Source organism: Hippocampus guttulatus, chromosome 17 (genome assembly GCF_054856545.1).
Source record: "Hippocampus guttulatus isolate MCC_2025c chromosome 17, RoL_Hgut_1.0, whole genome shotgun sequence".
Taxonomy (NCBI): Eukaryota; Metazoa; Chordata; class Actinopteri; order Syngnathiformes; family Syngnathidae; genus Hippocampus; species Hippocampus guttulatus.
Genome location: NC_141277.1, coordinates 1,334,094 through 1,359,544, shown reverse-complemented (window position 1 = coordinate 1,359,544; position 25,451 = coordinate 1,334,094). Strand labels below are relative to the sequence as shown.

At 50.8% G+C, this 25,451-nt stretch overlaps 2 protein-coding genes across 4 annotated transcripts in view; both read right to left on the bottom strand.

Annotated features, from left to right (window-relative positions):
• Positions 1-330: 330 nt before the first annotated feature.
• Positions 331-4,838, bottom strand: sowahb (sosondowah ankyrin repeat domain family member B). Its single transcript, XM_086134166.1, has 5 exons — positions 3,440-4,838; positions 2,901-3,119; positions 2,449-2,819; positions 2,161-2,348; positions 331-1,615 (listed from the first exon to the last, which is right to left on the bottom strand). The coding sequence occupies exons 1-5, from the start codon at positions 4,632-4,634 to the stop codon at positions 1,156-1,158; spliced, it is 2,433 nt and encodes an 810-aa protein (XP_085990292.1). The 5' UTR covers positions 4,635-4,838; the 3' UTR covers positions 331-1,155.
• A 120-nt stretch (positions 4,839-4,958) lies between these two features.
• Positions 4,959-25,451, bottom strand: part of shroom3 (shroom family member 3) — a 30,223-nt gene continuing 9,730 nt past the window's right edge. For 2 of the 3 annotated variants that reach the window (XM_086134163.1, XM_086134165.1), the window contains 24 exons: positions 24,787-24,975; positions 19,528-19,653; positions 18,235-18,444; positions 16,937-17,259; positions 16,622-16,850; positions 16,210-16,265; positions 15,617-16,079; positions 15,232-15,516; positions 14,196-14,610; positions 13,953-14,083; positions 13,592-13,738; positions 13,092-13,495; positions 12,698-12,904; positions 12,173-12,359; positions 11,774-12,071; positions 10,800-10,879; positions 9,559-9,644; positions 8,608-9,364; positions 8,372-8,525; positions 7,843-7,985; positions 7,677-7,749; positions 7,096-7,261; positions 6,885-7,006; positions 4,959-6,812 (listed from right to left, as the gene is read on the bottom strand). In XM_086134163.1, the coding sequence (XP_085990289.1) occupies positions 6,423-6,812; positions 6,885-7,006; positions 7,096-7,261; positions 7,677-7,749; positions 7,843-7,985; positions 8,372-8,525; positions 8,608-9,364; positions 9,559-9,644; positions 10,800-10,879; positions 11,774-12,071; positions 12,173-12,359; positions 12,698-12,904; positions 13,092-13,495; positions 13,592-13,738; positions 13,953-14,083; positions 14,196-14,610; positions 15,232-15,516; positions 15,617-16,079; positions 16,210-16,265; positions 16,622-16,850; positions 16,937-17,259; positions 18,235-18,444; positions 19,528-19,653; positions 24,787-24,975 (5,641 nt within the window). In that variant the 3' untranslated portion in view covers positions 4,959-6,422. Of the gene's footprint in view, positions 6,813-6,884; positions 7,007-7,095; positions 7,262-7,676; positions 7,750-7,842; positions 7,986-8,371; positions 8,526-8,607; positions 9,365-9,558; positions 9,645-10,799; positions 10,880-11,773; positions 12,072-12,172; positions 12,360-12,697; positions 12,905-13,091; positions 13,496-13,591; positions 13,739-13,952; positions 14,084-14,195; positions 14,611-15,231; positions 15,517-15,616; positions 16,080-16,209; positions 16,266-16,621; positions 16,851-16,936; positions 17,260-18,234; positions 18,445-19,527; positions 19,654-20,853; positions 21,584-24,786; positions 24,976-25,451 lie in introns of those variants that run through there. The other variant, XM_086134164.1, reaches the window with a different exon arrangement.

Here is a 25,451-nt window from a genome sequence, read left to right as displayed (position 1 = left end):
AAAAACGCCTTACTATACATGGTCGTTTTTTTCGGCTAAAAACGCCTTACTATATATACATGGTCGTTTTTTTCGGCGAAAAGCCTTACTATAAATGGTCGGTTTTTTCCCGGCTAAAAACGCCTTACTATATACATGGTCGAAAAAACACCACTATGAACGAGGTTTGTGCGGTACAACCGCCGCGCTTCAGCAAACATTTAGCAGAGACAAGCCCTTACTCAAGACTTGGCTCCGAAGCATTCACTTTCCTTTGCGAGCACGTTGTTACATGTTTGTCTAAAAATTCCTTTCGACTATTGGTGGAGAAATGAGGCAATAAGTCAGGCATTTTGATTGTGGTTCTTCAAAGAAACGCAACCATTTGAGAAATACGTTTAATACGCTGTGAACGTTGTCTAGCCGAAGACGAATAAAAATACTGCCCAGTACAGTCGACACATCAACAAGTGATAATGCATAAAATGGATGGAGAATTACACGGCTGACGTTTCCAACAGGTTCGATACTGTGACGCATAAACGCAGAGTACTTGGTCGCATCAGCGTTTTCTTCAACCCCGAAGTCCAGCCATCGAGAGGAGAACGGAAACTAACACCCAGATGAAAACAACCACCGCATTAAATGAAGACGACATAAGTTTCAGAGGTTAAAACGCACCATGTTAGCAGGCTAATGTGTTTTAGCACAGCATACGATCAGTTGAACGACTGGAATGATGAACAACTGTTTAAAAAATATGAACACTTTAAAACGTCATTGACATGACATAGAACATTATATGTTGGGGCCTCACACTTTGTGGAAACGTAGTGTGAGATTAAAAGAGAGCCTGGGGTTTTTTTGGGGGGGGGGGGGTTTACTTCAAGAGTAACGTGTAGTTGACCAACTAGCGCTCCAAAGTTTCCCTACTGGTGTGCAGAAATGTCAAAGAGTAGTGGAGGTGGAGGGGGGGGGGCAGTGTGAGGAAGACACGATCATTCAAGGGTGCCGAATTTGCTTCCCGGAGAGGACTTCAGCCAGATGTCAAGGAAATGTAAAAATTACTCAAAAAGCTCTCCACATTTGCGGAGATTTGGGAAAACGAGGCAAATGCCGGTCTGTTTGTCAATCAAGCAGTTGGAAAAGAATTCCGAAAGGCAACTGCGGTGCACCTTAGCCGTCAGACTTGTACCCGTGAAAGCGAGCCAGTGACTTATGCTTTAAGAAGGCGGCGATTGATGACGACCGCTTGACCTTAGTGCCGGAGACGGTCCTGGGCCTCTGGTCTTGCGGGGCGAAGGACAGGCGGTGACGCCGCTGGCGTCGGCGGTGATGCGGCTTCTGTTGGTCCCCGCCGTCCCCTGCGGGGGATCCCGCTTCTCCTCCGCCGTCGGCGACGTGGCGCGTGGGCGCTCCCAACAAGCGGAAGACGTCCTGCGGCGCGCTTCGGCTCAGGTATTGCCAGGGCTTCTTGCCGGCCGTGTCCCTCAACTTCACGTCCGCGTCGAATTTGTTGACCAGCAGGCGAATCATGTTCTTGTTGGCGTGGATGGCGGCGATGTGAAGCGGCGTTTGTCCGCACGACGACCTGGCGTTAATGTCGAACGCCAAACCGGCCTTTTGCACACCGTACCTGCAAGCCACAAGTAGAGGACGCAGCTCACGGTTCGTCAAAACTGCGATGGCGAGTCGAAGCGCTGTCACGTGCGTGCTGAGCAGTCGCTGGCATTTACTCGAACGGCGCATGGTTGCCCTCGCCACTTTATCTCGGAAGACACTATGTATGAGTTGAGGAGTTTCATTTCGACACAAACGGCGCTTCCTTGCCATCTTGCGGCACTTCTGGGCACTGGGTAAGAGAATTCATCACTGGCGGATTTTCGCTATTCGCTCATGTGCTTTTCTAATTCCATCCGTCCAGATGGTAATCCGCTTCTCCTCACGAGGGTCGCGGGCGTGCTGGAGCTAATGCCAGCCTGAACCGGTCGCCAGACAATCGCAGGGCAAACATAGACAAACAACCATTCGCGCTCACAATCGTTAGCCCGGCATGCGTGTTTTTGGAACGGGGGGGAGGGGGGGGGGGACCAGAGTCCTGAAATCAAATCGCCGAAGAGCTCACACCGTATTCTCATCGCAGCCGAGCAAAGCCACAAGAAGCCAACATGCAAGCAGTACCAGAGTGTGTTGAGGACTCGATGGTCGCCGTGTTTGGCGATCCAGTGCAGCACGGTGAAACCGGAGATGAAGTCCCGTCTGTTGAGAAGAGTGCAGTCCTCCCGGAACAGCGAGTAGATGTCCGGCCAAGCTCCCGACGCCCCTTTCACCAGCCAGGCGTGTTCTCTGGCCTCCAGCGGAACCAACGACTGGTTGACAAAAAATCAACGTCAGGCGCCCGCAGGGGGAAGACGACGGAACCGACGTCGACGCGGGTCGGCCGTCGCTATGCGCTCTTTGGCGTCCTACCTGCCGACTGTGACTTTGGTGATGGGCGGCGGTCTTGCCTTTGGCTTCCGCCCTCTCGGCCAAGTCAGCCAAGCTGTCGCAGCGAGACGGCGAGGAGCAGGACGACAGCGAGGACGACGACAGGTTGTAGCGAAGGCTCAGCGAGGACGAGATGCGGTGGAGGCGGCGCCGCCTGGCCGCTTCGTTCCCGCCCGCTCGATCTTCGGCCTCCGCCGCCTCCTCCTCCTCCCGCAGGAGCTGGTTGAGGTCGGCGCCCATGCTGCGGCACATCCGGCCGCTCAACCGACCGCTGATGCGCCCGGCGAGCGTCGGGCGCCGTTGCCGCGACGCGGCCGAGGAGTCGCTTGATTGGTGGGTGTCGTGCAGATCACCTGCGCGTCAAGACAATCATTTTACAACACGCTACTCGCAAAACAGAAATATTTGACTTTCGCCCATCTGTGACTCCTGACCTGAGGAGTGGTGCCATGGAAGTCCTCTGGGCGCAGAGCGCTGCTCGAGATGCTCCGAGGAGCGATGGAACGGCGCCACGCGGGCATCGAATGTCCGCTCGTCGAGGAGATTGCCCGTCGAGTGATGCCAGGGTGCGCTGACCTTCAGTTCATCGTGACGCTTTCTCCCAGGGGGGTGCCGAAGGACCTGCTGAGTTTTGAAAGCCTCCACTGGAGCGCCTGATCACAAAGCAGAACTGTACTTAAAGGGCAAGACCGGTCAAAAAGATTATGTTTGTGGAAGATGAATTAAGCAGAAAAATCGACCCGGTCTTTTTTTTTTTTTTTTTGACAAGAGCCAAGTATTTGAATGCCACGTGACCAAAGCCTGAAAACGAGTGAGTCGTGATTGTGGTTACCTGAGTCCTAAGGCACTGTGATGTGCTTTTTAAAAAAAATAAAGATCTTCCGCAAGTTACAGTACAAGGCAAAAAAAATGGCAGACCGCCGAGATGGATTTTTAAAAAATGTTTTTTTTTTTTTTTTTTTTTTTTGCTTACCTGCGAAGAACGGCAGCTTGTCAGTGGTGCCGTTCCACCCCGATCGGCCGGCTGCCCACTCGGTGCCGGAGAAGCCGGCGTCAGGCGCGTAGGAGAAGACGCTCCCGTGGCTGCTCGACATCCTCGTCCTTTCAATTGGACTCCAATCATGTCCGGGCTCGGGAACCACACCCGCAGGCTGTGAGTAGCGCCTCCCCTCGTCCTCAGCCGGATTTGGAGACAGTAAGGAGCGCTCTGCGGGTAGACTACGCCGGTCGGGCATCGAGACAGGAACCACGGCTGTACTCGGCTTTGGTCCTCTTAGCCGTGGCTCTCCTGCTGCCACATTCTGGACAGAAATAACTGGAACGATCCTCTCTGTCGGTGATGAGGCAACGGAATGGCTTATGGAGGATTCGGCGAGGGGCGTAAGGGGACCCCTCAGGGGTCCAACTCCTGATGTGCTTAGGTTCATCTTGAGCCCTTCGTCATCGTCGTCGTCGTCATCATCATGCGAGACTGCGGTTTTGTAGCTCTGCCTGTTTCTAGTGTGGCGTGGCGGAGCCTTTAGACCGTCATGAGGAAGACCCCCGTTTTTGGTTTCGGGGGGTCCGGGAGGTGACACCCGCTGGGTGATTTGTCCGTGTGGGACTGAGGCTTGGGGAGGACTCTGTCCCACAGCGGCACCTGGGGGCCTCGGGTGTGTTTCGGCTGAGATTTGAGCTCGACTCACCGCCGGAGCCGCTTCAGCTCGAGGAACTTGCTTCGGTTCCTGCGTCAAGTTCAAATTGGTTTCGACGTTGTTGTTGTTGTTGAGCAGGATACCAGCCGCCGGGAGGACTTTCTTCACGTCAGCGGATGCTGCCTCCTCTCGGGGCCGGGGTTTCTGACGAACTTTTTCTTTGCTCCAAGCCGGGTTCAGGGGCGGCGGGGGCTCAGCGGGACTCCGGTCGCGCGTCCCGGAAGCCGCGGTTCCGACGCCACTCGGCCCCGAACCTCTGAATTTCTTCCTGAGAACGACGTGCGACACGCCGTGCTCCTGTTTCACCGTGGCCACGGAGTTGACGAACTTTTTGAAGAGTTCGCGGTTACGAACCTGGTCCGCGTGATCCCGCAGGAAGCCCTTGAAGTGGAGGAGCAGGTCGGCATTTTTCACCGAGCCTCCTCTGCTCTGGAGAAAACGTAAAACCGAGTCTTGAGAGAAATCTGTGTCCATTTTGGTTGCGGTCTTTCGCTCCTTGTTGGTTTCGAAGGTCGGGAGTTGGTGGAGTGTCAGAGGAATGAAGCTCCGCCCACTTCAGGTATTTAACCCCTTTCTCGCTGGCCGCATTCTTGCAGGTGCACCGCAGGACGTAAACACGATCAACAGATTCGATGCAAAGTTTCGCCCATTTTAAAGTCAATATTGGTGACGAGGGCCCAGGACTGCCACTATCCCGAGAAATTCGAAAGTGCACTCTTGTGCACAACTTGCTGTTCTCCTGTGCTTACTTTACTGTCTGTCTGTCGCTGCTCACAAGAAATTGACAGTATCGCTGACGCCATTTACAAAATATATTTATTTAGCAAAAACAAACGAACATCACGAGCCATTTTCCAACCCTCCAACTTTTTTTTTATAGGTCCAGCAAGTCAACCAGCAAAACACATCTGGGATCATCTGTTGTGCCTATGAGGAGTAAATCAAAAAGTGAGCGTGATAGATTTTGTGTGTGATATTTGGAGAACAGGAAAGACTGACGATATGTAAAATGTGCTCTCTGAACTAGAAAAAGGTCAAATTTGTGGCTGTAGGATAAAATAGTGCCCTTAGACATTTCAGCACGAATAAAACGTGTACTCACGCTGTTAAAAACATTTTAAATATCTGCGCTGCTGCCTCAATAAAGAACATGTCGCGTTTAACTTATTCTTGACATTCAATGGCATGAGGTTAACGGGAGGAACCTCAAAAAAGTATGTTGTGTATTTGATGAGTAAGTGCATAGTCGCGAGTGGATAGCGTGATAAAATATGGCCAATATTTCCATCTGCTGCTTAAAAAAAACTGATATTATATGACGAGACACTTTGCGACGTTCTTTCAGAGCAGGAAAACACAACTGGCACCAAAAGGAGTTAATAGAATAATGAATCCAATTTTAGGCCTTGTTTGATCAAGAGGCATTCATTGGCATTGCTCGGTTCATTTAATGTCTAAATCTAAAATAATAACTTATGCTCAAATGTGAAGACTGGCTTATTTTGTGATTTATATTAATATCAATAAGTTAGGGCCACCCAAAAATGTAAATATGACAAAACACGTTCAACATTGCATCCCAATCCAATCTTTGGACTCTTCCTTCTTTGACATCAACGTGAAAATAAGTGGAATTCAATTTTCGTGGCCATTTTGTCCCATTTTGTCTTTGGCCACCAGCAAACATGGTTGTCTATTTGAGGAAACTCAAAGTTGCCTCCACGCGAGCAACGTTTGCACCTTTGCATTTTCCTCACAGTCTTCACATGATCACGAGTAAGAGTCTGTTCTTCTCCGAGTATTGTGTCTGAAGCAAGTTGAAAGAAAATTGCATATCAACATTTAAGGCTTTGCGGCCCTTGTCCTAACTCGGGGGGGGCGACTCCATTATTCCAAGATCTCAAGGCAATGTGTCCGGTATTCCTACAACAGTTGGAAGCTTTTAAGCAATAGAAGAAAATGACCCTCGTTAAAACCCGAACGATCTTGCACGTTTTCGATATTTTCTTGGGCCCTGCCAACCTGGTGGTGGCTCTCTTTCCAGAACAGGTGCGAATGGCGGCAGTTGGGCAAATTTCAAACTTAAGGCCGAAGCGCTATTATTTCTCTTGTAAAGGTTTCAGTCGGGGCGCGAATAAAACGAGGCGCGTGACGTGTCTTCCGGCGTCACGAGTGACGTACTGTGTGCATTGATTGAGCGAGACCAGCGCTGTTAACTTCGGTTGTAGTTTCCACGGCGCTCCTTGTTGCCGTTTCACGACATCACAGCGACGTCACCGTGGTGGAGCGGGCCGAGTGGGCGTGGCCGGGAATCGGAGAGGAGGGAAGAAGCAGCTGCGGGAAGGGAGAGGAGCAGGAGACGGGGCTCGGGGCGCGAGGCGAAGATCCTCCGGGCCAATCCGGAGGGAGGGTCTCCGCCAGCCTGGTCAGCTGCTCCTCGCGCTGGCGTATGAGGTCATCGAGGTTCCGTTGGCGAATCAGGAGGGAGGGTTTGGCGCTGACAAAGTGGCGGTAGTCTTGCAGCTGGGGTTCGCTGAGGTAGCCTCGCAAGACGGCGTGGACCACGCGCTGCCGTCGGTCCAGGTTTTGCTTCAGTTCCCAGGCATCCTCCGTTTGGCCGAGGAGCTGAGAGCGCTTGTGAACGAGGGAGTCCTGGGGAGAGCAAAAATGCTGACGCCACTCGAGCCCGCGAGGACCCGCGTCACCCGTACGAGGTTTTCTCACCCGCTCGTCAGAAGGGTCCTCCTTTGCGAGCTCTTGTCGTTGCAAAGCCAGCAGAGATTTGTCAATCCTCGACAGCCGACCGCACAGTGACAAGAGCAGGTTGACGATTTTCTCAAGATCTCCTGTTAAAAAAAAATTAATTAATTTTACAGAAACTTTAGCCGAGCCCTCGGTTATTGGCGCTCCGCCTATTTAGAAGAGATTGCTGTACCGATGAACATGCTGTACTTGTCCCTCTCATTTATCTTGCATAGTTTGTGCACCAGAGAGTCAACGCTGGCCCCGAGTGCCCGGTGACGCTTCTGCTCCTCGCCCAGAAGATCCTTCTCTCGGCGCATCGCCGCCACACTGCACCTCAGAGCCTCGCACAGCTGCGCCTAACAAACGGGTCGATCGGGAAACGTTCGCACATCAGAGTAATAAGCGCAGCAATAATAGGCGATCCCATTTCATGTGTCCACTGTCGGTTTTTGAACCTTTCCTACAATTGTATTCCATAGATGAGGGCTTGACAGGAACAAAAACAAAACAAAACAAAATCGACTGTCCCGAAAATACCACGTTTGAGTTGTGTACGCCACTCAGATACATCGATATGAATAGCTCAATACAAAAGATTCCTTTTGTGTGGAGTTTGCATGTTCTCCTGTGTGGGTTTTTGCCGGGTACTCCACTTTCCTCCCACATTCCAAATCCATGCATGGATGGATGGATGTGGGGTCCGTTGGTTCCGGGTCCCTTAAATTGAGGTTCCACTGTCTTTGGATTCTGCGTTGTGTTTTGTGTTTCTACCTTCCTGCTATTGAGCTCCTTCTCCTCCATCCGAGTGCTTTGATCCACTTTTGCATTGACACCATTCTCACTCCTGGACGGGATGCAACAGCCACATTTAATGGCCACAAAAAAAAAAAAAGAGCAAAGTCTGAGGGTTAAACAAGATCCAAAGGAAAATAAATACCTGTCATTTAACGGGCTAGCCCTGGTTTCCCATGTGACTTTAGCACCCAGTCTGCTGTTGTGGAAGATCTCCTCCACAAGCTCGACGGGTGATCGACCCTCCGACGTTTCTAAGATGGCTGTCAGAGAGCGATCCTGCATGACCTGCGTTGAGCGGAAACAGAAGAATTATCAGCAGCAATGAAAAACCGGGTCAATGAGGTTCTGTTCTGTTCTGTTCTGGGGCTGCAGCGCTGCTTCTGCCGTCTTGACTCTTTGCAAGGCCAAGCACGATTAAGTTCTTCTAGAGAGAAATGTGCTGCCTAGAGTCAGAAAGCTCCATCTTCCAGGAGCTCTGATCTCAATCCGATTGAACATCTGTGGAAGGAGCTGAAACAAGCAGCCTTCAAACCCGAGACGACAGGAGCAGTTTGTCTCACTGAAAGTTACACAAATTCATATAAATCTATTCATACACGTCTCCATCTCTGATGTTGTAACAGGTGAGCGCAAAAAAAATAAAATAAAGCAACATCCCGTTTGGTACCCACCAGCTGCCGTGCCAGCGTTTCCACTTGTAGCTCCTCCGCCGTTTTTTCCCTCTTGAGCAGGGGCTGGTACTCGAGGTTCAGCGTTTCGTCCAACTGGAGGCTGTCCGAGGTGGACGTGAGGGCGGACGTTCGCGGCTTGGGCGATGCCACAAAGCTGCCGCAGGGTGGGAAGAGCGCACTCTGAGCCGGGTTTTCATTTCGACATCGATGTCAAACGGAATGGAAAAAACAACAACCTTGGTGCCGTCTGTAAAGAGCTTTTCTTGTCCAACTGGAGGAGAGGAGCGGGAGGCAGACGGAAGGCTTCCGTCATGTTGGTCGCTTTGAGCGAAGGAGGTGGAGGATTGAGAAGAAAGACCTCATCCAAGTCTTCACTAAATAGTCCCGCGGACGTCGCCGGTGTTCGTTGTTGGCCGAGCGAGCTGCTGAGGCGACACTCTGACCTCTTCACCGAGGAAACGTTCTGAAGGGCGCACCGATGAGAGGAAGAGGAGGGACGCGACTCCACGTTGCCGGCGTGTTTCTCGTCTGGTGTGGAAGCAAACTGGAAATGAGGCGGCGGCGGCGATGACGTCGCCGGAGACACCGGCTTGATGCTTGCTTCACGACGGCCTCCTCTTCTCTCCCAACTAAATGTCCTCTCTCTGTGAGCGCCATCGGTAGCGTCCTCCAATAGGCCGGCATCGCTCAAACTGCGCCTCGCGGGTTTGTCCGTCGCAAAGGCGTCGAGGCCGACGGCTCCGACTTGGGCGATGCTGCCGCGGGGGGCGCTCGGGAAGGCGATGTCGTCCAGATCGGCTCGACTCGGAGCCTCGGCCGACCGCCGCGCCGTGCCCTCTCCATCCCGGGAAGCGGACGGGAAGGAGGAGGAGGAGGAGAGCGGGCAAGGCAGACCGACCGAGGCCGCGAGAGACGACATGCTGTGGGCTCGCTGACGCTCGGTGTTCCTCTGACGCTGTCTGTCCCTCAGTGGGACGGGGGAGCGGGAGACGGCTGGATCGAAGAAGGAGACACAGAAGGATCAAAATGACGGGCTCCGGCATGCCCGCCACCCTCCCGAGGATCAGCGGATCGGAAAATGGATGGATGCGTGTACACGCGCAATTTTTGGTCATTCTGAGGTTTGCATCGTGCGAGTAGCGCAGCCAACCCCGGAGCGCACGGATGCAAAGAGTGAGCACGCTCACCTCCAGAAGAAGGCCCGGCAGGCCGGACGCGGTGAGGATTGTTGTGAGGAGAGGCGAGGCCCTCTAGTGGCTCCTTCTCTCCGGCGCTGAGAGACGCGACACAGGAAATTGTCAAGAGAACAGAGACACGCAAAGTACAACGGAGCAAACGCTTGACTTTTCTGGACTGTGTGCCTTTTTTTTTTTTTTTTAAAGGGTGCAAGTGCATATTTGTGCCATCGTACTTGCGTTTGACTGATTTCATGCACATTCGCGCGACATTGTTGCCATTTAGTGTAAAGTCAATTTGTTCTTTGGATCAAGCTTTCCCACCATCATTCAAAATCGTCCTTTCTTTTTTTTGTTTCAAGGTTCGCTTGCGTGAGGAGCAAGACATTCACGAGCTTGCTATTGCAATATATCAAAAAGATTTGTGCAAGCATCCACACACACACACACACACAGAATTCCTAAAGTGACCCTTGCCCTTCACATTTGGAGACTAAACATATTCGATGGCTTTGGCTTCATAAATCCCAGAGCACTGAAGTTGTTTGTTTTTTCAGTGTCGGTGCCAAGGAGTTTTCTCTTCTTCCTTCAAACACATCGTCCTCGTTCCTGAACTCCTTCGTGCTCTTCTTAACTCCTTGCTTCCATCGTGTTCTCTTCGTAGCGCTGATTCATCTTTTTTTTTCCCCCCATCATTGATCTTTGTTACTCCCTCTCCTTCTATAATTTCCAATGCATAATCTCTCGTGTTCTTCCCGTTCCAACGGAACCGCATCATGTTCTCCTCCCTGATGTTTCCCTACGGGCACGTCTTTCTGCCCTTCTACTTTCTGTTGCTTGCTCAAAAACACTTCGACTGGCTTCTTTCAATTTTCGTTTTACCCAAGCCTCACTTGTTTCATTATATTCAAAAAAATAAAATAAAATAGAGCACACATTCTCTGATACACACGCACACAAAATCAGGTCAACTCCCTCAAAAAAAAAAAAAAAAAAAATAAGAGTGCAACCACTTTTGTAAATCAAGACTCCTTCCCTGATCACGATTCTGTTCACTGGCATTCGGTTAAATCCCCCCCCCCCCCCGCCCCCCCCGAATAAACTCGACGAAGTGGGAGATGGAATCGGAAGAATCAGCAAAATGTAACCGAACAAAATAAATATAAGATGGAGGCAGAGACAAAGCGAGTGGAAAAAAAGGGAAGCGAGCAGCCTGACGATGAGCTATGAGGATGTGGATGTGTTTGCGGTACCTTTCCTCAGTCTGAGCGCAGCGGCGCTCCGGCTCACACGCAAAGGCATCGAGCATCTTCACTTGATCTGACGCGTAGTCCTGAAACACACGCGGCAGTCCGCTAGATTTGTTTGTTGTTTCAACAAACTCCAGTCCAAGCACATGCATGCCAACGTGAGTGACAAATGATGACTAATAAATGCAAGAATAATACACGAGAGTATCAAGAAATGTCCAAAATACTTCTCGACGTGGAAACGGGGTTCAGAGTTCCATGCGCCGAGATGGAAAATGTTTCATGCAAATTGGTGTCCATAACAACATCAGTATAATGTTGTTTCCTTTATTTACCAGGAGAGAAAATGTCCGCAGGGAAACTTCAAGTGAAAAGAGCGTCTCTGTGTGTCCGCCTCAAATGTTAAGTTGTTTACGCGACACTGATCCCGCCGATAAGGTACGCAGATAAAAGAGAAGTTGGTCTTTTGCTGCCTTCCGTGAAGGACTCTGCGGATGTCGTATGTATACGTGGCTGTTTTGCGTTTTATCTTTCCTATCAAACACATCAAACGGCGGCGCCCCCGGCAGCTCTCCGGCTGGCGGCGGCACCATACAGGAAACCACGAGGATTCTGGGTATTTCCTGTGCGGCTCCGAACAAAATGTCCCCGAAGCCAAATGTGTGTCGGAACCTTTTTTGCACGAAACAAAGCACTTCAATGTTTCATCGTTGCATCAGTTTCGAGTGTTGATGTTGCGACGGATGAAACGTTGAAGGAACAAACGGATGCGGCCGACGAGCATCCGTTCCAGGACGAAGAGGCGGCAGTGCACGCGCGTTGCAAAATTGCAGACAGGTCGAATTGGCATCTGATGGAGGAGACACCAACGGACTTTTGCACTTTTGTACTCGCCTGTTCATTTTCCTCACGTTTCTCAACACATTTGGTCACGCAAAAAGTGTCCATTTCCTGCAACGTGAGTCAGTGCGCGTTACCTGGCGAAGTACGTCCAGAGTTGGGGACGAGCGGGATCGAGAGTGGCTTGGAATCCTTTCCTCTGACCGCTCCAAAAGGTCTTCAACAGAGGCGGATTTGCCGGAGCCCAGCACGGACCCGACCATGGCCAAAGACCCGCTCGCCCGCTTGGGGTCGAGGCGCTGCGTCTGGCGGGGCCTCGCCGCCTGTCGCAAATCTTTCGACCCGATCGGACTGGGTTTATCGGAGCCTGCGTCTCGGGCGAAATGATGCGGGAGGTGGGCGATGGAGGTGCGGCGCGCGGGTGGCGAGTCGCCACTAAGGAACACAAAATATCAAACGGCTTAACGACGATCAAACGGCAGCGGCCGGAGGTGATTCAAAAATGTCTCCCGGTGGTTTGAAGTCGACTTGCTTACCACGTTGACGGTTGTGACGGAGCCCTCGAGGCGGGCACTCTGCCCGGGTAGTACAAATTGGACGGAAGGCCTCGCAGGTCAGCTCCGGGAGAGGACAAGTGACGCCTGTCTCTCGAAGAAAGGCTGCGATCCAGGCCGGAGTCTTGGAGGGAGAGCAGGCTGGAGGTCGAGGAGAGGCTGAAGGTGTCTGGGGGGGGGGGGGGGGGGGGGCGTTGGGGGAAATTCAGTCGAAGAAGCAGAGAAGAAAAAGAAAACGGAGGTAAGCATTGTACTTTTTTTTTTTCACAACAGGATTTGTTTTGAGATGCTTTTACTATCAAATGCACAGCAGAAAAAGTGATGACCCAAAGAAATCCAATTCTGACTTTGCAGCTTCGCTAAGATCTAAAGAGCATTAAAAAAGAAAGGGCAAAAAGACAAAAACTGGAGGCATGCAAACTAGGATGTCCAAAAGAGGGCAAGGCAGTTAGATAAAGTGCAGGATCTCTCTGAGAACGAGTCCGAATTCTGCCTCGGCGCGCCCACCTGAATGCGAGGCGTTTTCCGACTGCAGATAAGCACTGAGAGGCCTCGGCCCGGCGCGCTCCCTCCCTTCATCTTTCTTGGCGTTTCTCTTCCTCAGCACGTACTGAGCCACGGCATCTTGCTGAAGCTGACGCAAGTCGGGCCTGGACATGGCGTTGTTTGCAAATCCCAGTTCAAACATCTTCCGCCGGTCAGCCACGCTGGTCTCTAGCAGGGAGGAAGATCGGTGTCGTTTCACGAGCTGAGCCACCTGAGCCGACTTTGGCGGCTCAAGTTCAGAAGAGTTAGTTCGGATTGCACCGTGTGCGTGCATGCCTTCAAAAGTTGAATACGAGCTCGACTCAAAACAAGCACCGCACCAGACTAGCTGTACGATGTGTATCCTTTGATTTACCTCCTCCAAGCTTGAAGAGACCTCTCCCAGGATCCGAGATGCCGATCTCGTTCATGTTGTCCGGCTCAGAATAGGAGCGTTTCTTCTGGCCCGGGGTGAGACGTTTGCGTCCGCCGATTCGCAACGCGGCGGGAGGTCCGACGGGCGCGACGTCGGGCAGGGCCGGGGGACTTGGGCCTCGGCTCTCCGGTCCGACCGCGTGGCGCTCTTTTGGAGCGTGAGGGGATGGGACTGGGGCGTGGGCAACGATGCTCGGGGGTTTGGGCATGGTTTTCGGGCCTTTCTTCTCCGAGGGTGGAGGCTGATGGCTGCCACGTGAGGCGGGATCGGGGCAGGAATTCTGTTTCAAGGAGGTCGAGCGCAGGACCTTCGATTGCGCCTCTTTCAATGAGTCCTTGTAGGATCTGCTTGAAGACAAGTTTCCACGTTAGGATGGTCGACAGACACGGCGCGCCAACTGGCCGACGGTAAAACAGCGGCCTGCCGATGTGACCTCCGACCTGTGGAAGGACGCGTCCTGCACAGTGCCCAACATGCTGTGGACGTCTTGCTGCCATAAGGTCGCGCTCTCGTCGTCTCCTCTGGGTCCGGCCAAATGGAGGCTGCTTAGGCTCCTCTCCAGGGCTGAGCTGGGATCGGATGCGGTCCTGAGCAGAGCAGAAGAAAAGAGCTAAGAAAATGCACAACCCCCCCCCCCCCCCAAGGGCGAATAGGCACCGATTGGCATCTCGGCATTTGGGACCCAAGCGACGGAAGGGCTCAACTACGGTTTTGGAAAACGTGTTTTGCCTTTCCGCAGACTGCGATACACTCGAGCGAAACCGCGCGTCCCATGGAAATAGAGCAGCGTCACGAGCCCACCTGTCTTTCTTGCAATGGCCGCCGCCTCCTCTGGAGCTCATCGTTCGGTGGGCTTTGGTGCTCCTTTCCAGCATGCTTCTGAGATCCTCCGCTCCACAGGGGGCGCCGTGGGACTTGTCAAGCAACTGATTCTGAATGATTGAACCATTGCAACTTAGTGGAGCAAGATTGGTTGATGGATCAGGATTTGTGAAGCTTGCACGCGAAATGTCGAGATGCATTTCTTGGGTTTGTTTGACTCACCCGGCGGAAAGAGCTTTTGTGGTGGCTATGACTGATGCTTTGACTCCGTTGCTTTCCTTCTCTGTCACAATGCTCAAAGCGACTGACCCTCTCTAGGACAGAGAGACTACGGGTGGGTCCCTGGATACCCTCGCCCAATGTGTCGTTGTCATGACTACTGGCAGAGACGGCACCGTTTGGGCTGGTGGAACGCTGTACCTCGACCAGGGCATTCTCCAGACGAGTCAGTGGGTGTTCTTTGTCTCTGTTCTGCTCTTTCTGCTCCGCGTGATGGTAATGAAGAGCTGCTGAGTCACTGTGGTGACGGGGGGAGGAGTGTTGAGGCTGAACTGCCGAATGGGAAGGGGGCACTTGTCCCTGCGCGACTCTTGAGTACGACACTGGCTCTGGATGGACGTCGGGTTGCTCCGCCAATCTGAAAAGAGAAGATGAAATTCATCATCCGTGTGACGTCTCGCAAATTGAAGGTGAATTCTAGTTTACTTGGTGTGTGTGTGGGGGGGTTATAGCGCCAATTCGCAAATTAGTCATTGCAAGGCACTTTTCAGAAAACCTCAACAATGAATGCCCGTGACCTTTGACCTCTCAAGTGGCACAGCATTAAAAAAAAGAAGCATCATCATTGAGTAAAACACAACACCAGTGTCGTCATCAGTTTGTCACTAAATCTGCAAGTTTAAATTCAATTCTTTCGGAGCGGCGTCATCTTGAGACGGACCGGCGCAAAGTCGAGAAGCGTGCCGTGGTCTGACGAGCCCACATTTCATTTTGCTTTTGGATATCATGCGTCCTCCGGGCCAAAAGGAAATGGACCACCAGATTTTTATCAGCGAAAGGTTCAAAAGCCCAACGCTGTGATCTTATGCGGGTTGTGTTAAGGCATGCCGATGCAAGGGTAACTTGCACATCTGTGAAGGCACCATTCATCTTGAAATATATACACCGGTAAAATATAGACCCCGCCAGTACTTGACTAAGGAACTTCAAAGTATTAGGGTGTATTCTAGCAGTAGTATTCTTTTCGACTTGTACATACCTTCTCACGTGCCCCCCCGACTGCACAGTTGTGTAAGGATCCCTCCGCTCTTGGGAGGTGTGGGGTCCGAGAGTCAAAGGTGACCGAGTTTGGGGATTTAGGAAGTCGTGTTCCTGCAAGATTCGGTTGTGGGGTCCTTGGTTGGAATGCATATGGGGGTGATGCGGGCTGTCGGCCTGAAGTCCCTGCTGGCGCTGAAACACGTTGGCCCCCGCTTGGCTCTCGGATCTTCCTGCAGTCGGAAAGGCTCTGTTGTGACCAAAATGACCGTCCTCCTGTTGATTCCTGATAGAGTCGGAGGAGAAAGAGAAGATCAGAGTCTGGGGACGGGGGGACGGGTTGAAACACTTTTACGCATCCGTCGACGGACACATCAAATCATTACCTTGGTGGGTCGCGCGCTCTGCTCGGCGTTGCGGCAACGTGCGGAACGGCGGAGTGGAGGTACGGTGATGAAATGTCCATTTGGTGACCTTTCTCAATCGACGGCGCTTTTCCATCCCTCCATCGCTCGCTCGCTTCCTCCTCCTGTCCTCTGACCTTCTGCGGACCTTGCTGCTGTTGCCGCTTGCCGTCATTGGCCAGAGCAGGATAAACTCCCGAGGCGGATGATACGGGACTCGAACCGGGCATCTGCGCATAGTGGGGTTCAGGCTGGGCTACGGGGTAAACGCCCGTGGGCAGAATCGGGCGTCCTGACTGGGGAGCCGCGCTTGTCAAGCTGGTGGAAGGTCCAGAAGGTGAACCTGGCGGGGAAAAGCCCTGTCGGGGCTTTGTGGTGGGGCTGCTCTCTGGACTCTTTTCGATGACCGTGTGGAGCTGACCATCAGTCAAGCACGAGCCTTTAGCTGAAATTGCAATCAGGTAAAATGTCAAATCCTAGATAAGGCATCTTACATATTGATATGGCTGAAGAAGTGGCAGATTTGGTTCTCTCTCTTTCTGGAGATAAACCTAGGTGACTTCTTCATACCGTACCTGTACTTGAGGCGAGTGGCCCACTGGAGTGGTGATAGGAGCCCTTCTGCAGAGCCCTGTTTGGAATGTGACCCGTTAGAACAAATGTCATATTAAAGGGAAGAGAATGTTTCAGTGCAATATACAGACTGATCAAAAAATATGTGGGAAAAAAAAAATGTTGTACTCGAACAGTATCGCCAATTCTTCCTCCAATAGATCATAAATAAAATTCTCAATCAAATAATGAACACGTGTGTAAACGAGGTGAACGTTTTACATTTCAAAATGATTGCTTAAACACAAGCAACAGAACCGTTTTTTGAAAGGAATACACCAAAGAATGATAATTGCTGGTCTGAAAAATGCGTGCGGTTTTTCGTCAGCTATTCATTCAAAAGACGTTTCCTTAGGAAAAAGCCAACCGGCTCACCGATTAACCGCCCGGGGTTGCTCCACACTTGACCAAGAGTTGGGCCTCTCGTGGCTCTTGATGGCCGCAAAGCTGTCGCTGCGCCGCGGTGGGGCCGGCGCCCCCTTCGGGTTCTCATAAGAGTCGGGACTGGTTCCGGGTGCCCATATAGGACCCACGCTGTGCCTGTTTGCAGCCAGCACGCCGCTACTACCGGCACCGCTGCTGTTGCCGCGGTAACAGACTCCACCTAATGGCAGCAAGGGTTAAAAAAGAAATAAATCGTAAATGCAAGCCATCCGAAATGACCACTGTGTCTTGATGGTGGTACTTTACTTGGCGGATCTCTGCCGTGCCCTCCCTTTGCTCCTTCCCCACTTCTTGAATCGTCGTTATGGAGCGATAAAGCCGACGGAGAGCTCAGCTCCTGCTCCTGAGAGTTTCCCTGCTGGGTATTGTAAACCGTCCGGATGTAACGTACATCAGCATGTTGCATCTCTCCGCTTCCTCCTCTCTGGGGCACGGTGTCCAGTGAATAGGAGCGCTCGGGACTGAAGGGTGGAGCGGAGGCGAGGTACTCCGGAATACTTGAGCTGGTGGAGAAGGAGGAGTATGCCGAGTCCCGCTTGCTGTGGAGGTGATCCATGCTGTTGGAGGACCTAGAACGAGACGTGACATTCATTCGTGGGTTCGGTTGAAAAATCGGAAAAGCGCCTCATAATCTGTGCTGGTATTTAGAGCTTCCTTTTTTTTTTTTTGGTTGTCACTTCTCTGTCCCAAGGCACAGTGCAACCAGTCCCTAAACAATCGAGTGACGAGACTGACTAGCGGTTTGCCTAAAATCGTGACGCCTAAACTATAGCAGGGGTCCCCAAACTTTTTTTTCCTGCGAGGGCCAAGAAACGTTCCGTTCACCGACAGGGGCCGGGGGTCAGTTTGTAACTTAAAGTATGACGATCGCAGGGGTGCCCGAACATAAACGTTTCTTGTTTTCCAAAAAGCCACACATAACCAAATATTAACCCTTTCAAGAAAAAAAAAACAACAACCCCAGAACAGAAAAGAGGATCGACCGGCAGATGCAAACCGCCCGATGTCAGGGCTGGGACTTGGATGGTTTCTTCCGAGATACACACAGCAGTTTTTTCATTGATGAATCACATGATGGAAGTTGCAACGCATATCGAGAAGCGAGGAGAAACATTCGGTATGGCCATTGAAAGAGAGAAAGATGCAATCAAACAGGTCGGGGAAAGCATTCACCATGCAACAATGACGCTTCATCGGGTGAGGGAAGTGGAAGATTTGAAACTGGCCAAGTCAATGTCGAGCTTCAAACCTTGAAGCGAGTGAGCCCCAAAGCAAACGACAACATTTCGGGTTCTCTTCACAGATCAGCGGAAGAGTTTCGATATTCATGAATATACATTTCCATCTCGGTGAACATGATAACATTCTACCGTCACAGGCTGGCTCTGTTGGCCGAGATACGAGACGCGGCAATCATGACGGGCGGCGCCAATGATTGGAGGTTGAGGACTTTGTCCTTCACTTTGCAGCCCACATCGGATGAAATGCAGCCTCTTACATGTCGGACTTTGATTGGATTCAAAATTGGGAACCTTGATACGAACCTGGCAGACGATAGCTGTTGGCAGGAGGAGTACGCAGGGTGGGGGCCACTGTGGCTGTGATGGCCCAGCAGCGTGTGGTGGTGCTGGAGGTGCGCAGGCGCAGGAGGATCCAAACTCTCCATGCTGCCTCTTGAGCTGTACTGGTCGGGACTCTTCCTCAGGTAGCCGCCGTCCGATTCGAAACCGCCCGAGAGGTCCGTGGTGGAGGCGCTGCTCGACACGCACAAAGAATATTTGATGACCATTAGGCAGGAACAGAAAGGACAAAAATGCTGTTGCGCTTCGAAATGGATGTACAAAAACATGTCTGGAAGGTCAATGGAAATTGTCCCGAGGTGTGATCGTGAGCGCGAACGGTTGTTGGTCCGAGTGTCCCCCGCGATTGGTTGGCGACCGGTTCAGGGCGTAGCCCGCCTCCTACCCGAAGACCGCAGGGACAGGCCCGAGCATGCCCGCGACCCTCGTGAGGAGAAGCAGATGCGAAAATGGATGCACGTAAGAGGGGAGCTGAGGGCAGAATAGAAAAAAAACGTCTCCATTTTTTTTGAGTCAATCTTTTAAAAGTTTCAAAAGCTTGATAAATGTGATGTGTGTAACCCGGCGACAATAAGTGAGACATGGACCGAAGATGAGTTTTCGGGTGCTGCGAGGCGAGCGTGTGCATGTGGGTCGCGTCTGCGTGTGTGCATCGACGTCCCACTTTGATTCACCAACGCTTCCAAGCGAACACAACGCAATTACTGCTTTTGAAAAGAGGCCAGTCTTTGTCGTTCTTTTTTTCTGTGTCAGTAACTTTTCCTGCTTCGGGAACTTCCGTCAGTCCCTCTGCCTCCGTCCACCTTTTGTTACATGACGTGAAAAACAACTTTCAAATCCAGAATGCCTCGGTCTCAAGTTAGCGTAGCAGTCCAACGGTCGTGTCCGTCGAGTGCGTGCATCTGTTGTGAGGGGGCGAGTTGTTGCCACGGGAGACCCCGGAGGTGACGTGGGGAGGGAACATGAAGAATTCCCCCTCTCTTTGGGTATTAGCGTCAATGCCCCCGCCTAACAAACAGAGTCAGGTCACAGCCTTTCACTTCCATTTACTGCCGTTTAACAAAAACACTGACGTCACTTTGTCCGATGACATCAATCTGCCGAGCGACGGCTCCTCTCCGCATGGGCCTTGATTTGAAAATTGTCACGGCCGATTTTGCGTTTTTCAATAAACACATTCAAGAGGCGGCGCAAACACTTATCGATCTGCGCTCGTTTTAAAAGAGTCCACCAAAGACCAACAAAGCGCACACTGACCTTGCGTGGTAATTGTGATGCCAGGCGCTACTCATGGTGTCCATCCCTTCCTGCTCCGACTCCCGCTGACCTTCACCCAGCTTTGTCGAATGCCACGAGTGAGGACGAGACGCCGTTTCACTGCGTCTGTGAGGAGGTTTGCGCACAAAGAAATTGTTTTGCAACATTTTCAAACACGTCATGAAAATGAAGAAGGAGGATGGATCTGCGCGGGACATTTCATTAGGTACGGCTGCAGAAGCTAATCCGAATTCCAAATTCACCACGTGTGTCGTGCCAACCACCGGTCTGCGGACGAGCGGCGGGCCGCGGCAAATTTGGTAGCACGGCCGCACAGAAAAAGATATATCTCAATATCGTGTTACCTTTCGAAGAGCAACACAACTAGGGGTGGGTCATAATATCATTGTTGGAATATATTGTTTTCCATTTGTTGCACTGTTGAATAAAAATGTGAATAATGAAAGAAAAAAAATGTCGTGTGTTAATGGCATGACATATCGACCGAGTTATAATTTCAATATTAAAACTCAAAGCATCCAAATGCGTGACGGCAACAAAATATCCAGCGCCAAAAATCTGAACTCAATCGGAATTTTGTAAGCAGAGATTTTTTTCTCTTTTTTCCCCAAAGACCAATCATGCCTGTGACTTCACATTTCACATCACTGTGGATACGTTTGGCTTTCCGTATTTATTCATGCCGACAAACAGGAAAAGATGCTATCGGCATAACGAGGGGACAGCTACGTGAAATCATGCATGTTTCAGAACCTCGGGAAAATGCATAATGACAGGACGCGACTGGCAAACCTCGGCGGTTTATCATCTGTGCTAGCATGACACAAATAGCGGTCGATTCATTTTCTGCACCGTTGATGCTGTGCGGGATTGCTGAGGAGGATGAAGGGTGAAAGGTGCACTGCACCCCGAGCTGGTCGCCAGTCCGTCGCAGGGCACATACAGAGACAAACGACCGTTCGCACCCTGATTCACGCCGTCACTGAGCGGGACCCGATCCCACGCTACCTGTCAGGCGAGTGGACCACGACACCATCTGCGACCCCCCCCCCAACCCACACACACATATATATTTATTCATAAATGTATATCGAAACATCTATTGATCGATCAATCTATTTTGGTATTTCTTTAGATCGAGTCCTGATCAGTTCAGTAGGACGTGCCTTCCATACGTCAACGTTTCATGAAACACGACAAGGTGAAAAAATCCATGAAGCGATACATGCATCATTCTTTCTCTGTTATTACTAACGGGCCAGCATCACACGTTGCTCCAAAAGAAATCAAGGTGAAGCGTTTTACCTGGATGTGAATCTGAGGACTTTGGAAATGAGGCCAGTCGCCAGGTTGTTGACGCTCGCCTCCGACGGCGACCGACACAGCGCCCCCTCGGACCGACCCAGCGCCGCTTTTTTCTGCTTCTTTCGAAGCTTCCTACGATAGAATACCTCCAACAACTCCATGGCCTCGCTTTTCACCGCTGGCTTACATACACTTAAAAGCTCTTTGTCCTGCCAGAAATGATTTTTTTCAGTAGTATTTGATCTGCAAAATTTGGTTCGGCTTCATATGAAACCTTCAACCTTTGGCCGTCTTCCGCATCCTCTCTCATTTCCCGTCTCAAACCGAATATCCAGTCTCTCGTCTCTTTTCGACTGAGAGTAAAACTTTGCAGCGTGACCACTGAGAAGCGAGCCCCTTTGCAACTCCTGCGTCTCTTCCCTCCGACTGCTATCTTGGTACTGGTGGGCTGGAGAGATTGGCACCGTTTTGCCCACTGACCCTCAGCGTGTCGAGCAATTGAAGCAATTACGAGTCATTAGGCTGCCGCATGTTAAAAGCATGAAGTAAACATCCCTGCTGGATGCTGGCTATGGATGTGCGGAGAGAGCGGAAAGAAAGAGAGAGAGAGGTGAAAGACAGTGAGAGAATGAGTCGCGGGGAAGGGCAGGGGAATGGAATGTGATAAGAGAAAAGAGATAGTGGCGAATTAAAAAAGAGATTTGCATCTCTGTTTTTTTGCAGGTGACTCTCTGCTTCAACGAGCCGCTATCTCCAACTGTCACTGGAGCGGTTCCAGTGTGAGGCGGTTTGGATGAAAATCAACACCCGACATATCTGAGAACATGGTCCTCAGTCAGAAAAGAGCGGCGTGCCCTTTGCAGGTCAGGGACGAGATCCTGCCCCAAGCGGAGGAGTTCAAGCCACTCTGGGTCTTGTTAATGAGGACCGGGCGAGAGATCATCGAGTAGATCGGTGCAGGATCTGCGTAGGGTCGAACGTGGGAATGGCTTTGGGTTCCCCCGCAAGCGCTGGACGAAGTGGCTGGGGAGAGGGACGTATAGCCCTCCCCACGTAAGAGGCTGCTCCGGTGACCTGACCCCGGAGAAGCAGAAGAAAACGGATGGACAACTCCCTGACATTTCGACTTGCATTTTTATGTATGAATAGTGCCTTATAAATAAAGTTTGATTGATAAACCAGCTACACATTTATCTTGATGTTGTCCCTCCCTCTTTTTACTCCAACTACCTCCACTCGTATGACTTCAAGCTTGAAATGGGGGGGTGGGGGGGGGCTTCCGATTAAATTGCTTTTTTATCTAGCCATAGGAATGATATGGCAATGCGACAGAGGGCAGATTACTACAAATGGTGCAATTACTGTTTTAATGTGGAGTCTCCCTGAGTGCTTAGACCAAACACAAAGTCTGTTTTGCAAGAAAAGTGCCGTGGGAAACCCAAAAAGAGCAATCTCTCAGATCTGCCCGGAAATCAAAAAAAGACGTTTGTCAAAACACGCACATGAAACTATGTTAATAGCTGCTGCGTGTGTGTGTGGGTGCATGTGAGGCTGTGCGAGCCTGCCATACGTGTGTGTTCTTTCAACAACACACTTTTAAGGTCCTTGTATAATCACCTTTAAGGACCCCCACAATGAGTTGAAAGACTACAGTGACAATTTCTTCAGTCCAAGTGGACGCGCATTCCATAGCCCAGTCGAGTGTCCAATTTGTATTCATCGCAGGTTTGAAGAGCACAAAAGTAACGCCGCCGTCGTGATTGGGATGAAACAAAACCTAGCGAGCTCTCGTGACAAAATGGCTCGAGACACATGGTTGCGCTAATAGTCAGTGGGACATGAGGCAAGAGTCACCCGATCAAAGGAAAATGTTTGGATTGTTTCGGTGCAGTTGCGTGTGTTGAAAGCAATTATGCGATGAGCTCATTTTGAGAGAATGTGATGACTCAGTATTAAGAAACATCAACTTGGAATCACTGAAAATAGACGAGCGGAGGAGGACGGGCTCGGAGAGAAGCGTGGCGCGAGGAGGGGCGAGCTGAGATCAACACCGGACAGGGTGGAGGAGGGCGCGAGGTGGAGAAGCGGAGAAAATAAAAACGCATTTTGGGACACCAGAAAGAAAGAAGAAAAACGAGTAGGATGAGGACAAAGAAGGAGACAAGAGAGGATGTCCAGTCAAGGACTGAGGGTGAGAGATGGACAGATAAAGGGGAGAAGGAGAGGAAATGAAAGGAACGGGGGATCCTGTTATCAAATGTCCCTCACAAATGAACACCCAGCCTCGTGGGGCTTGGGTCCACTTCCTGTTTTTGGGCCAATCACACACGAGGATCCTCTCCGTCCCCACCCAACGTTATCTGATGTCAGCCCTGAGCCAAGGGGTTTGCGGGAGAAGAATAAGAGACATTCTGCTCTTTCTTCATCTGAAAAGCGGAAAATCCACATCTTTATCCCGAAGATCGTCGCCGACATGTAATGGGCTTCCTCCCTTTGTCGTGGGAATAGGTTTTGTACTTTGGGGGTAACCGCAAGCGCCCATTCTCTTGAGCGGTTGACAACGTCCAAATAGACTGCTATGACAAACACGGGGCAAACAAAGCCCGCCGTGCGCTAAGGCGTCTTCCCGTAGGATGCCGCAGTCTGTCACGAAGCCATACCGCTAACGCAGGATCAAAGTTATGACGTCGACGGAGGACCCGTACATATTCAAGCCACCTCGCTTGAATGCATGTGGCGACAACACTCGGTGACGGATGATTGCACAAGCAGCAGCATCCCAAGCGCATCCAAGTTCCTCAGACCCATCGAAGAATCAACATCAATGGCTTAAGTCACGCTATAGCGCCATCGTGAGGCTGCGATGGTCCAAAGCGCGGTTCCAAATCGTTGCAACGCACACCCACGAAAACACACACACACACACACATGATCTGACCTCCATATTAGGATGAAACTGGCTGCGGACGAGCGATCGTATTTATAGACTGTTTGTGTGGAGCGAGAGAGAATGACAGGAGGGGAAGGTGACCGCTTTGACAAACAGTGTTAAACCAGGACGCGTGTGTAGATGAGATGCAGGACGCCGAGCCCATTCAGAACACAACTTCTGATCCACACTGCTCCTTTTTTTTTTTTTTTTTTTTAGAGTCTTTGCGTGCTGAAAAATATTTACTGATTTAAGAAAAAAAAGTGAGCTGTTACGAGCATATCAGAGGGTAACTAACACCTTTCCAGCAACACCTTTGTACAATTATTAACAAAGTTATGAGACCCTTATTTCTAACTTCTAAAAGTAACCCAGCTAGCCAGCTAAAATTTGTGACTTATGCAAAAAAATGTTTTTCCTTTCGTGACTCCTCTAATATCTAAACAGTAGTTTCCTTCTCTGGAGCGGTGAATGCGGCATTTAGGGGTGGCTCTCGATTGCAAAGTAATGATCTATCTGGTGGCGACACAACTCGACCGTGGCACTGACTGATTGGATTCCAAGCGGTGGCAATTCATGAATTTTTAAGCACCCGGGACTCATTTTTCAACGCAGATCATTCGACTCCCCACGCACTCAACCGACGTAAACAAAGCCGCCGACGAAGAAACGGGGGAACATTGTTAGGAGATCACCATGGAAATATCGGCTGTTTGAACCCTGAATCCCAAACACACAAGTGGAGTCGATAAATCCTCCGACACTTGCGCATATACAAAGAAAGCGTCGCCAGGACATCCTACCGTAAGGGGTCATGACCCGCCGAACTGGCACGAGTCCCGCTTCACCGACAACGCCTGTACCGCACGTACAAATCAAAGGGGATTTCCGCATCAAAGGGACTCCTGTTTTTGTTCAGTAAGCGAGATGACTCATTTCACAGCTGGTCACACGCTGCTTCGCGTTGTTCATCCGGCGTGACCGACCTTTTGAGTGTCATGTACCTGTTCTTGATGCGTAGCGGGACCCCTCCCGTGGAACATGGTCGGCTGCGGCGGCTTGTTTTTATTTGATGCGGTGGTGCCGGTGGCGGTGATGTGGAAGAAAGAGGAGGAGGTGAAGGGGCAGAAAAAGAAGAAGGATATGAGAGAGGTGAAGACCCAAATTCCTCAATGTATCCAGGATCAAATTCCCTAAGGATGGAAAAAGGAAAATTATTATTACAAGGGGATCTGCTTACATCACCAGTGAAATGCAAAAAAAAAAAAAAAGGGAAATCATTTATTATGTGCTTAGTTTGAATTTACAATCGCGTTCTTTCGATCGCTTTGTCAAGTACCATTCACTTATTTTGGGTGCTTTGCTCTTTCACAACAAAGACCGTTTTGCCTTATTGCTACCAATCCACACTCGCTGTGTGACAGACAAAACAAACCCGTTTATTGTCTTCACAACCCTGTGCGCCAGACAAGACGTCTTGTTTTGTTCCTAGTTTCAGCTTTTTTTTTTTTAATCAGCACAGTGGTGTGTACTGAATCCTCCTGATCAGTGGCGGTAAAGAGATTGAATGTGGAACTAAACAGCTGAAGTTATTTGATGAAGGACCCAGATTCTCATGTAAATCATCATCTCATACTCCCATCACACATTCAACCACCGATTGTCAAAT

Coding starts and splice junctions, on each gene's coding strand:
- sowahb (XM_086134166.1), bottom strand. CDS start 4,634: ATGGACACAGATTTCTCTCAAGACTCGGTTTTACGTTTTCTCCAGAGC. Junction 3,120..3,439: donor CAAGCTGCCGTTCTTCGCAG/GTAAGCAAAAAA, acceptor CTTTGTGATCAG/GCGCTCCAGTGGAGGCTTTC. Junction 2,820..2,900: donor TCCATGGCACCACTCCTCAG/GTCAGGAGTCAC, acceptor CTTGACGCGCAG/GTGATCTGCACGACACCCAC.